At 36.0% G+C, this 14,262-nt stretch overlaps 1 protein-coding gene across 2 annotated transcripts in view; it reads right to left on the bottom strand.

Annotated features, from left to right (window-relative positions):
* The window catches only part of BBS8 (tetratricopeptide repeat protein 8), a 305,336-nt gene that overhangs the window by 120,024 nt on the left and 171,050 nt on the right, over window positions 1–14,262 (bottom strand). For both annotated transcript variants that reach the window (XM_090398645.1, XM_090398646.1), the window contains exon 9: window positions 4,545–4,716. In XM_090398645.1, the coding sequence (XP_090254771.1) occupies window positions 4,545–4,716 (172 nt within the window). The remainder of the gene's footprint in view (window positions 1–4,544; window positions 4,717–14,262) is intronic.

The raw sequence follows: 14,262 nt of genomic DNA, 5'->3' as shown, positions 1-14,262 counted from the left end.
AATGAAGTGCCACTAGTAAGTCTTTAACTTCTAGATTTTGGATGAACCTAATGAGGTCTTCAATCTGTGAAGGAGCAATTGTGTAGCCTGCTTCTTGTAAATCATTTTCCAGTTTTTTACAGTTGCTTTCCATTATTTCAATTTCATGCCTATCGTTCTTGATTTGGAAGCTAGTTATTTTCGTTTTATCTAGATGATAATCATACTGAGAAAACTTTCAATCAATAAATTTTATTATATTTTCTTTAATTGTATCTCTTGCTTTTCCTTTATTAGCATGAGATGGTTCTTCATACTCCATAAACTCTTAAGCCTGAAGAGTTTTCATTTGATGATCCACAACCTTCACCATCTTTACATTTTTTATTACTTCTTTTTCTTTTAGATGTAGTTTTAATTTTTTTTGTTTATCCTCAATTTTTTTTAAATTCATTTTTCTTTTTTGACGATCTTGTCTACATATTAAGTTCTTTCAGTTGTCTTACTTGTTTTTCTTTTTCCTTGTAGAACAGTTTCATGTTTTTGAATTTCATCTTGTATCTATTGTTGTTATACTAGGTTCATTATTGGTAATTTCAACTGATGTTGTTACATCTATATTTGATTGGAAAAGTGGCCTCCTGCAAATCTGAAACTTGGGGCTAATTTCTAGGTGATTTGGTCATGCACGTTTTGTGATTTTACCAAGTGTAGTTTGTTTAAAAGTGCCGTCTTTACAAGACTGAATTGGAAGATCCAGGAACTCTTCATTATGACTCTCTGATATATATATGATGTTCTAATTGGCTCAACCGGTGCTCCCACTCTTTCCGTGAAAGTTCTAAAAGGACAGGTGTTAATGCAGTGTTCAAAACTTTCGCATTACTGACAGGATTTGAGACACTGATAACAATATGTCCTATCTCCATGCAGTTGAAACATTTAGACTTGGGGCAGTTACCACCCAAGTGATCATATGAACCACAACACAGGCACTGACATTGTACTCCAGGATAGTTTACCATAACTTGGGTTGTACCAATGTTGACAAAATTTGGTATGGGCATCTTCATATCCATTGTGAAGGTAATATCACCAGAAAACCAGTTCGAATCTTCACCTGATAAACCTTACCATATGTTACTTATCTTACCCCATTTCGAGAATGTCTGTATAAGAATTTCATTACTATTTTCTATATATTCCATTAGAAATATATAGTAAATCTTTCGATTTTTACTGTTATTATAGATGGACCAACCATTACAGGAATAACTGTGCTGCCTTCAAAAGTAAAACACTGTAATAGTTTGTCCCTTGTTTCCACATCTTTAATTACAATTAAATATTTCCCTCTGCCATACGGTATAAATCTTATTAGCACCAACTATCTCTTTTAAAACCTTCATCACCCATCTCGCTTCTTCATATCCTGAAATTTCAATTCCTAGAATTTGCAACCTTGAAGGAATTCGTACCATTATCTCAGGTGGGGGAAAAGGACTAAAACCTCTGTTTGACTGTAAGAGAGGGAAAACCCCTCCCCTTTCAATCGTAAGACTGAGAATTAAATAATCCTGTGATATAGAAATAATTCTACACCACCAGCAAATGCTCTATTTGAGCAACTATAAAATACTGCCAAAAGTAATCTCATAATGCAGATATTAGCTGCACTACCAATATTTCCTTTAAAAAAAAACAGTGCTGATGGGGACGAAACCACCACTAGCACCAGTAAAATAAAATCAAAGTGAAAAACAAAGTATTTATCTTGCCAAAATTCAAGATATCATCAGCGAGAGACAGGCACAAAAGTCATATTTCCATATTCAAGTAGTCAAAAGGAGTCCCACCTTATTGCTAAAATACTCTGGATTAGAAACAGATGTTGTTTTTTCAGTTGGTAATACTATAAATTAAAGATGCCAAGAAATTATATTCTTGTTTTCATCCTTTATCCAATTATAGATGGATCAAATAGTCCAATATTAATCAGTATCTACAACAGATATACTATATGTTGGAGAAAAGATTATTGCTTGCTAAATATTACAGAGATCTGACATTAAGCATTTTCTTCAATATCTTACAAAAACAGTTTTGGGAAGGCAACAATTGCCTCATGTCATGAAAATTCGGTGAGTATTCTGTTGTATAGTAAGGGAAGAGGGCCCATAGAAAATGGTGGGAAATGTTATCTCATAATGGATGTTATCAGTCTTTGTGGCACTGGCATTAAAGAGGAAAAGCACTCTTTTCCATTCCGCTTAATGATTGTATGACTCTGGTCCATTTGAAGAAAAGTCGAGCCACTGGTTCCCTTTTTTTTTTTTTTTTTTTTTTTTTTCAATATCATAAATTTAGGAGGATGTCATGCTGAGGAGATTCTAGCAAAGCTTTCCCTCCTAAAGTGTCTGCAGTTGCATTGGGTTCATCAACAATGCATCTAGTATGTTCCAGGATACAGAAATGATGTGTTCTATACCTATCCTTCATTTGCTGGATTTTATCCCATGCATTTTTCACTAGCTACATAACTGATAGATGATTTTGATCTAAGATTGTTTTTGGTTCTAATGTCTAATACAGTTCATTATCGGAGGTGTAATATATACGTACAGGTGAATGTGACAGCTGAATTTGTTTTGTTAATAGATTAAACAAAATAAGTTAGAGGGTGAGGGTCAGCAGAAAGTGTGATATATTAATGGACTGTGGAGATTTAAATGAAAGTCGTGAATAGGAAGTGAAGAATATCAGATGAAAGGCAAAATGAAGTGATGAGTGTAAGACTGAGAATAATAGCCAGAAGAGTGAATATTAAAATACGATTATGAAGAATGTGATAGTGAATACGGAAGTGACGAATATAAATGTGGAAGCAGAAGTGAGCCTGACTGGGAGTGCAAGAGTTGGCATGACTGCAAAAATGGCAGAAAGCCTGACTAATGGAACAATAATGGGAATGATTGTTGGAATGCAAGAAATGAAGAATGAAATGATAAAAATGAGAATGAGTTGAGCCATATACAAAATGAAATTAGACATTTGGTGGATATGAACGAAAGAATGTGAAAGAATAAATGAAAGATAGTGGAGAAAAGAAGCAGCAAATGACTCAACAATAGCACTATTGGAGATTCTATTATAAAAGATGTGGTAGATGAGAGGTGAGCAAGGTCTGTTTTCCACGAGTTGGGATGAACAAGATGAATGAGGCACTGGAAATGAGAAGTGTGAAAGGGAGTTAGTGGTTGTGGTTGGAACAAATGATTTGGTTTGCATAAGAATAATGTGAGGATGGATATCAGGAGATTATTCAATGAAGTGAAAGACAACAGTGCAGTAGGAAGAGTAGTTTGTGTGATTCCCAGGTATGCACACAAAACACTCTACATTCCTTTTTACCCTTTCTATCTTCACAAAACACATCTTCAACCTCTATTCTTTTCAGGATATCATCCTCTTCAAACCATGTCTCACTTATTACAACAATTTTTTGGTGAAGAACTCAATCAATGCAACCATTTCATTTCCCTTGTTACTGGTATTCCTAGCTTTTGTATACAAACATAACAGCTTATTTCTGGATCTATAACAAGTTCCACTGATACCACTTATTAGATGTGACTTCTCCATATCTTCCTCAAGCCATTTCTTTTTCTCCTTACTCATTCCAGACTCTTCTTTAAATCCAACTGTTTCTTTTCCTACATCCCAGGCAATCCAATTTTCTCCTTGTCTACAGATGCATTCACATCCTCTTTGAGCATCAAGCTTTTTCATGCTGACTTCCCCTGTCCATCTTCTTGAGAGTCCCAATTTCCCTGTTTGTCTTGCATACTTGTTCTCTCATTCTCTACACTCACGCTACCCACTTCTTCATTCATAAGCACCACTTCAATCTCTCCTTCCTTCCTTATTCTCCTGCTCTTTCACAGTGCTTCTTACTTGCTCAGATTCATTCTCTGCACCCATTAATCTCCCTTCCAGCAACAGTTTCTCGAAATGACTCACACCAAAACCATTCAAATGCAGTCCATCACTCTTATACAATTCAATTCTTCCTTCACACTCATTTCACATATTAATAAACTGCTGCTTTCTCTTCGCACATTTCCACTAACATATCATTCAAAATCCTTGCTCTCTTCATCATCTCATCACTGTCATACTGTGGCAACACACTGACCACCTTTCCTATCACACTATTATCTTTAATCTTTCTCAACAATCTCCTGATATCGAATCTTACATTCTCCTTATACACAGTCAAGTCATTTGTCCCTACTACAACTACCAACTCTTTTGCTCACTTACTCCTCATATCCAATGACTCGATCACTCCATTCATTTTACCTCTCATGAGTCTTTCATCACCTTTTTTCATGCCAACATCATTCATTTTCATAAAATTCCATACCATGTAATGATCATACCAGAAGATATGACTGAAGACAAATTAATAATGCTAATTTGTGCACGTCAATGCAAAATACAATGTACAGAAAACTAAAATGCTTCAATTTCAGTATAAATCTGCAAAAACTAAACATACTTACTAAAGCCATGTGCCCAATATTATACCAAACATCAGCAAGGGTTTCATCAGTTCCTAATGCCAGAGCTCTTTCAAAGCACATCACAGCCATATCATACTGTTGGGCATAAAAGCAGCATAGAGCAAGATTATTATACAATTCTGAATTGTTAATACCCATCTGCAGAAGTCGTCTGTAAAAGAAATATTATATTCAATACTAGCAAATTTATAACTGAATGTACTAATACTTAATATAGTGTATTCCTAAATGATTACACCGAAAACAAAACTTTCATTATATTTTTATTATTTATACCAGAAATAAAATTCTAAAAGAAACATTCTGAAAGCTTGTATATGAGGGTATATAGAATGATAATACTGTATCTTAATGGTATGGCCTTCAGAATGACTTTCCATATTCTAAGCAGATTATTTACTTACAATGTAACACTAATAAATTCTATATACCAAAAATTAGCAGATCTTCCACATGACAAAAACAGCATATATATATAATGCAAAAACTATATACAGGCAGTGGTGTATTTAGGTATTTCCCGCCCCTAGGCCTGCAGAAAGTGCCACCCCCTCCCCATATTTAATGAACATGTGTTGATTTACATGCATAACCTATTTATATTGTAAATTCGTAATATAAATACATATGTATATATCGGTCTGTATAGTTATGCAGAATCTGATTACGTGCCAATATGCTTGCAGACTAAACTCACAATGAGGAAAAGAAAAATATTTCTCTATTTGTGAGTAGATGCGGCATATAAGGAACATGTAATAATTACAAAAATGAGACTCCGGAAATTTCCGCCGCCACTCAAAATTTGCCGCTCTAGGCCCGGGCCTATACGGCCTATACCTAAATACGCCACTGTATACAGGTATATTGTTTTGGCATAAGTATAAGCACATCCTTTGCTTTAGAGCTAAAAATCACTCATAAGGTGAAAGATTTCTCAATAGATAAGTATTCTGGTGCTTTAATAAGCATTACACACTTCTTGTATCTTTTGGGAAGTGTACAAAATAATAATCCTCAGTGAACATTTTATTGGCACTAGACCATTACCCTACTGGCAATAAAACTTTGTCCTTTCTTCACACTCTCTTTACATCATCCTGCATATCTCTATTCACTTTTATTAATTATTATCCTCTCCAATTTCACATCATCTGTAGCATGCAATGCCTACACAAAGCCTATTAGCAATGGACCAGAAGGCTTGACTGCCTTTTGGTTCCTGGTCAGGGCCACTGGGTGCAACTATTGTTGAAAGTGTATTTTTCACTTGGTTAGAATATAATAAATTTAGTTTAATCATTTATCCAAGTGTGAGCAAACAAAGCTTGTGCCTGAAAGTATCTTCAGGACTGGGGTAAGGTTGGTGCAACACCAGGGTGACTCCCTGCATAGGTGGAGCAAGCTACTATTTCTCCTATCTCAGTATATCTCCCATAATGCAAAACACATCTCCTTGCGGATATGTCTAATGTTATGCATTAAGGGAAGAGCCACTACCCAGACTAGTTTCAACCTTTATTGAGGTCTCTTCAGTGGGAGCCAGGCCCAAGTGGAGATACCAGCCAGAAGCATTAGCAAGGTTATCTCTGCCTATAGGAGTTGCCAAATGGTGTGCCACCTTTTTAATAAATTACTCTGAATTTAGAGAAAGATGTTGAAAGTTTATTTTTCACTTGGTTAGAATATAATAAATTTAGTTTAATCCTTTATCCAAGTGTGAGCAAACAAAGTTTGCGCCTGAAAGTATCTTCAGGACTGGGGTAAGGTGGTGCAACACCAGGGCGACTCCCTGCAAATGTGGAGCAAGCTACTATTACTCCTATCTCAGTATCTCCCATAATGCAAAACACATCTCCTTGCGGATATGTCTAATGTTATGCATTAAGGGAAGGGCCACTACCCAGACTAGTTTCGACCTTTATTGAGGTCTCTTCAGTGGGAGCCAGGCCCAAGTGGAGATACCAGCCAGAAGCGTTAGCAAGGTCATCTCTGCCTATAGGAGGTCATCTCTGCCAAAACTGTTGCCAAATAGTGTGCCACCTTTTTAATAAATTACTCTGGATTTAGAGAAAGATGTTGAAAGTTTATTTTTCACTTGGTTAGAATATAATAAATTTAGTTTAATCCTTTATCCAAGTGTGAGAAAACAAAGTTTGTGCCTGAAAGGGAGTCGCCCTGGTGTTGCACCACCTTATCCCAGTCCTGAAGATATTTTCAGGTGCAAACGGGATGTGAGAGGAGATATTCGATTATTTGCTGATGATACCAAATTAGAAAGTATAATGTCAGTAAGATCTGATGCACCACCTTTATGCAGTGAAATAATTTTACCTTCATTCCTCTCCCTTGGAAATTGTGCTGTTGCAAGACTCTTATTAAACAGGCATGCCAATGCTAGTGCCAATTCCCTGGAACAGTCTCTTAAGACGAGTGGCAATATGTCATCAAATCCTATCAACTTAATGATTATTTTTTAACCACCCAACCAGCCAAGACATATATATATACGTCCAGGTTACAATGGATGCAAAGTGCATATTAAAACTGTAATGCCATTGATATTACATTGAAATATATGATGGATATGAAGTGTAGAAGAGTGATGTATTTTATCCATATTGACGGCGACATGGTTAATGGTATCAAGGTATTAATTTATTTCCTCAAATAAATTAACAATCGCCTATGCACAAAAACTTCAAAACTGTTCCCACTGTCGAAAGGTAATGGCCACAGTGTTCTGGGATTGACAAGGCATTCTGATGGTGGACTTCTTATTGAAGGGAGAAACAATCAATGCAGAGTTTACTGTGCAATATTGGACAAACTGAAAACTAATATTCAACACAAACAATCAGGACTCCTGACAAACAGCATGATATTGCTGCACAACAACACTACTCCACACACCACTTGTGAGTGGTTGTGCTGTAATTGTTGGAAAACTCTGCCACATACCCCTCTCCCTACAGTGAAGACTTCCATTTCTGAAAGGTATTTCACTATGGATGAGGAAGTTCATCAGGCAGTGCAATATTGGTTACTGGGTGGGGGCATGGACTTCTTTAGTAGTGATAACGATAAACAGATCTATCGTTCGGACAAGTGCATCAATAAACTTGGAGACTCTGTGGAGAAGTAGTGCATGTTCACTTATTTCTTGGTGTATAATTTCAACTTCCCATTATTAAACATCCTTGATAAAAAAAAAAATGTGTTATCTTACTTTTCTGAAACCCCCATGTAGTTATTGTGTTCTATGAGCAATTGACTGTCCATTATAAGTATTCAGGCTTATCATGGAAGGAATAAATATACTGCTGACTATTTTTTTTCCTTATATTACCTATTTTTTTTCTTGTATGACTAAAAGCTGAATGGCTTCCTTATTTAAAAAAGATCTTTGAAACGTGTTTTAAAGGATAAACATTTTTGCAAAATCATAATTTCTACTTTTAATTTTCTGTTATTGCTGGATCTTGTATTTCACCCATCATGACAAAAAGGATTGAAACAAATAGAAATGATTTCTCATTAACAGCCCATAGTCATGGGAACAAATATAAATTATCAGGGGATATGGAGAGCAGTGAGAAAAAAAGCAGTAAAATCTTGTTTAACATAGCAAAATGGTAAATAATTAAGTATAACTAAATAAAGAAGCTTGAAGAAAAGCTATGATTTAGAGAAAATGAATTAAGATAGATCACTCTTCAACTTGTAGCAGTGTTTCAGTGCCAGCAGATATACAAAAAAATATAGCTTTCCACGGTCAATTTTTTTTCCTTATGTTGAGTTTCAGCAAAATGGGCATGAATGATTATGATTTTTCATTATATTAAGATTAAGGTTGACTAATTATGATTTTTCAGTATACAGTTGACCCTTGAACAATGCAGGGGTTAGGGGAACCTACCTCCCCCCCACCTCATGCAGTCAAAAATCTGCATATAACTTTTGACTACCCAAAAACTTAACTACTAACAGCCTACTGTTGACCAGAAGTCTTAACAATAACATAAACAGTCAATTAACACATATTTTGTATATTACACATATTATATACTGTACTCCTACAATAAAGTAAGTTAGAGAAAAATAAATGTTATTAAGAAAATCATAAGGAAGAGAAAATACATTTACAGTACTGCACTGTATTTATCGATACCGTAAGTTTAAGTCTTCTGTATACAAGATGAATCATCTGCCTGTACCTACATCAATATTATCTTACATGATACAAAATACAGTACATGTTATACGTATGACTAACACTAGACATCAAAAATGAAAAGATAATGTGAAGAAGCAAATTCATATTTTTATGTATAATAATTCATGCATTGATAATGAAGCAACAGTAATATGATTACTTTATGGCAGCCTAGCCTATACACTAATGCATAAATCATCATAAAATTTTATGCTAATTAATTAAATTTATTTAATTAATAACAGTTAATTTATGCAGTTATGATTTAATACTGCATCTTTACATTTGTTTATATTTCTCTTGACATCAAATGGCGACAAGTACAGTCTGCAAGTGTTTGTTAAGTTGGATAAATTTTAACTTTTATAATAGATTTGTATATTGTGTATTTGTGTATATTTATGGTAATAAATGATAAAATAGACTGGTATTTTATATTTATATTTTAGTATTTTATACTTATATTTTATGCATTCCTGACATACCTCACTTTTTTATTAATTTTTTGATATTTCTAAGCTATATAATAACTAATAATTAAGGAATTGACAGCATGCACTAGAAATATAAATTAAAAACAACTTTAATAAATACTTTCCGATATTTTGGCAACGTCATGTTGCCATCTTCTTGGGAACTTAAAGAACAGGTGCACGCAAGTGCTACATAACAGCAAATGAGAAACGAAGTAAGGAAGCTACCATTTTCCTAAAGTCCTGATGGTGCCCCCTGGCGGGCTATATTGGTAATTATTAGCCTTGGGCTGAAGTTCTTCTGATATATGTTTCCCAAATTTGAGGCTTTCTTATGCACCCAAATTTGTTGAGGTTTGGCATGTTCCTAAGGGCTGAGGCTGATTCCATGAATAGTCTTTCATATCTGAACTTGCTGTGGTGTATTACTGTGGCTTTCTTCCACCTTATTCTGAGGCAGGTATCCAGAGGCTGCAAGCCCAGAGTGGCTGTAATGGTGAAATCGGATTAAACCAGCATATAAGCCGTTCAACAAGAATTACGATCATTCACGGAGATTCCTTCGCACACAAGGCCCACCATTACAGCAAACTAGAGCTGAAGTTATCCAGACAACTGAATCGTCTGACCTTCCTAAAACACTGCTGGGATAACCAGGTAATCCCAAATTGTGTAAAATTGAAGCACCATTTCGTTTCACAGAGCACTCTCCGTATCTACAACCGGGCAAGCCAGGCTTTACTTCGGGAGCAAATTACCGCAACACGCGGTTCCCTAGCCGACATAAACAGAGCTATTTTAGCGCTAGAGGATGAGCTTTCAAATATGCTTAATCACGAACTTTGGTCAATTCTACATGACGTCTCGTGTACTGCGGCAAATAAAGAATTTGAACGAATACGGAGTCGACATATCAACAAGTTTGATAAACTAAAAAAGAACTCGACGTCCAAACAAAAACTACAAACCAACACTGTAGTTAACCTTTCGTCAGTTACCGTGAAGCCTGAAGCACTCAACGCTCTGTCACATGGTCACAACTTCGCCATTGCTCCTAGGAAATTACCGGCTGAGGAATTCATGACCAGATTGAACGTGGGATTCGCCACCTTCCAAACCACATCGCCAACGATATTAGATTGGATATAGCCTGTGTTCTCACAAAAGCAAAACCACCAAAAACCAACATATCCATTAGTGAATACAAGTCACTACAAGAATTGAAGAAAAACAAAGAAATAGTTATCACCAAAGCGGATAAGGGAAACGCCACTGTGGTACTCCATCATAATGACTACACAGGTAAGCTTAAGGCTTTACTATTAGATCGAGCTACTTACCTCCCCATTGAATACAATCCCACCAACTCACAAATCAGAAAACTCCATAGGCTCCTTAAGAAGGTTACTTCTTGGCCTGTGGAGACTACTAACAGACTAAAACCATATAACTCTAGATCCCCCCCCCCTGTATATATGGGCTCCCAAAAATACACAAAAAAAATGTGCCATTACATCCCATAGTGGATGGCATTGATTCCCCCAACTTACAAACTAGCTAAGTATTTAGCCAAAGCACTCTCACACTATACTGGCAATACACCATCACACACAAAAAACTCAGCCCACTTCAAAACCAGTATAGAAAACCTTACACTCCAACATAATGACATAATTGTCAGTTTTGACGTCTCCTCCTTATTCACAAATGTCCCCCTCAAAGAAACCTTAGAGCTAATCCAAGCTAAATTTCCTCCCGATATCTCAGCCCTATTTCAGTTCACAATGAACTCAGGCTATTTCGTTTGGCAGGAAAAATTCTACAAACAGATAGAGGGGACAGCCATGGGTTCACCACTTTCCCCACCCTTGGCCAACACCCTAGAATCAAGTTCACCCTAGAAAAAGAGAAAAACAATAGCCTCACCTTCCTAGACACACTAGTCACACACCAACCTGATGGAACCTTGGTTTTCTCAATTTATAGAAAACCCACCCATACAGGCAAATACATTCATCAACAATCCTCCCCCCCCCTTCACAACAATATGGAGTTATTAAGACACTATTCAACAGGGCAAAACTTATCTGTTTAAATGATCAAGCCCTAACCACTGAACTAACACTTTCTCAGCCAAGGGGCTACCCCCCCCCAAAAAAAAAAATCCAAAAAATACTTAAACCAGTTATCCACAACCCATTCACAAGAAAGATTACTCTAAATCCATCACCATCCCCTATATCCGAGGCACCTCGGAAAAAATCAAAAAAATCTTAAAAAAACATGACAACCACCTGTTACAGACCATATAGAAAATTGGCATCCCTTATCCGCTCCATTAAAGACCAACCACTTCTCCTAGACCTACCTGGTGTATACCAGGTCCCTTGCAGCTGTAAATTGTCCTACTTTGGCCAAACAGGCAGGACAGCAAATATCAGAATCTCAGAACACAAGGACTACATCCGATTTCACCATTACAGCCACTCTGGGCTTGCAGACCATGCTCTGGATACCCGCCACAGAATAAGGTGGAAGAAAGCCACAGTAATACACCGAATATGAAAGACTATTCATGGAATCAGCCTCAGCCCTTAGGAACATGCCAAACCTCAACAAGTTTGGGTGCATAAGACTGCCCCAAATTTGGGAAACATATCAGAAGAACTTCAGCCCAAAGGCCAATAATTACCAATATAGCCCACCAGGGGGCACCATCAGGACTTTAGGAAAATGGTAGCTTCCTCACTTCATTTCTCATTTGCTGTTATGTAGCACTTGCGTGCACCTGTTCTTTATTTTAAGTTCCCAAGAAGATGGCAACGTGACGTTGCCAAAATATCGGAAAGTATTTATAATTTATATTTCTAGTGTACACTGTCAATTCCTTAATTATTAGTTATCATGTTTAACCAGCATATAAGCCTTTCAACAAGAATTCTAAGCTATATAGTTTGTCTGCAAGTTTTTTCAAATTGTTGCAAATCTCCAAACAATTTTCCAATATATTTATTGAAAAAATCCACATATAAGTTAGATCCATGCAGTTCAAAACGCATGTTGTTTAAGGATCAACTGTATAAAACTAATTATTATCATCATCATCATCATGATTAATTTCCAGATATGTACCCTCAAGAGGTATACAGGATCCTAAGAGAGTATGACATGATTAAGTTGACATTACTAATCTCCTATCAATGATTTTCCTCCAAATTAGTCTATTAGTTCTCAGTACTCCAACATTGTTATACATTATATTCCCATCTTCTAAGCCACATCAGACTGCATCAATCCACCAAGATCTTTAACTTCATCTGGGTGTTTTTCCTGTCATCTTGGTATTACACACCTGTTGTAGCAAATCTTTTCTTTCCCATTCTCTTTCAGTACCCATACTACCTTAGCTTCACTCTGCTCATATATTCCTCAATAAATGCTAACCATGTTAAGTTCATTCCTGATATCTACATTTTTAATATGATTCTGCAATTAATGCTATCTGTTCATTGTCTGAATTTTTTTTAAGAACTCTCATATCTGTAATCTCTAGACTTTGATGAAGTGCTTTATTTCTAACCCAACTCTAAGATCAATAACTTAAAATCAGCTTAAACACTCTTGTATACTGCTAGTTAGTGTTTTGGCTAATTTCTCTCTTACTACATATAAATTTATTCTACTGGCTCCCCACCACCACTGTTTATTATGTTGTCTATTTCCATAATTTGCCATCTTCACTAAAAATTGTGCCTAAACAGCTGAAATATGTTACATGTTCTATAGGTTCTCCATTCAGGAGGTAATTAGTTTTCTACATTCTGACAATTTTCATAATCTTTATCTTTTTAACATTGACTTTCATACATTTTTGACAGCTATTGTTTGATTTACTTAAAGAATTCCAGACCTGCACTGAATTTGTTCAGGAGCTTATCATATGCACAAAGTAAAGAGCTAAGCTTGATATCTCGAATTCTGATATCACATTTAATGCTACTTTCTTTCATAATGTGATCCATATAGATGATGGATGAATAAGAGTGAAAATCGTTTGAACCCTTATACCCAATTTTACATCAAAACAGCGTCCTGTATACTTCACTGAATTCTGAATGCTTACAATTTAAATATACAATATGTATTACATTTTGTACGAGGGTGATCTGAAAAGGTCTCGGCCTTTTCAAAAACGAATTTATAATTTCAAAATTATTTTTATTTTTCAACGTATCTCCCTTAAGACTAATAAATTTATTCAAGCGATGCTCCAGTACCACTATCTCGTCCCTGTAGCGGTTCTCAGTAAGATCTGCAAAATATCCCTCTACAGCTGTAATCACCTCTTGATTCGAAGAAAAACATTGACTAGTGAGAAAGAGTCTTAGTTTTGGGAAGAGATAGAAGTCAGAGGGAGCCAAATCTGGGGAATAGGGTGGATGTTCCAACAATTCATAGTGCAGATCCCTCAATTTTCCCATTGCCAAAACACCTTTGTGGGCAGGTGCATTGTCCTGATGAAAGATGATTTTTTTTCTTCTGCAAACTTTTCTCACGAATTGTTTCATCTGGTCTGGTTAAAAGATCGGAATAATATTCCGCAGTTATTGTTTTACCCTTTTCAAGATAATTAATAAACAAAATGCCTTTAGCATCCCAAAATACCAATGCCATGACCTTTCCTGCTGATGGAACCAACTTTGTCTTCTTTGGCACTGAACAACCGGTTTCTGTCCACTGTTTTGACTGCTGTTTGGATTCTGGTGTGTAATGGTGAATCCAAGTCTCATCCCTAGTAATAAATGGATGCACAAAATTGGTTTTATTCTTGTTAAAATGCTCTCCAAGCACTGTTTAGAGATTTTCATGCAAGTGCGCTTTTGATCTGCTGTGAGCAAGTGCAGAACCTATCTTGCGCAAAGCTTTTTCATTTGCAATTCTTCATGCAAATATATCCTACACATTCTTTTGAAATGCTTATAGTCTCAGCAATTTTATGCACTTTGAC

This window comes from Typopeltis vanoorti, chromosome 10 (assembly GCF_054136105.1).
Source record: "Typopeltis vanoorti isolate ZY-2024b chromosome 10, IOZ_Tvanoo_1.0, whole genome shotgun sequence".
Taxonomy (NCBI): Eukaryota; Metazoa; Arthropoda; class Arachnida; order Uropygi; family Thelyphonidae; genus Typopeltis; species Typopeltis vanoorti.
This window is presented reverse-complemented; position numbering and strand designations above follow the sequence as displayed.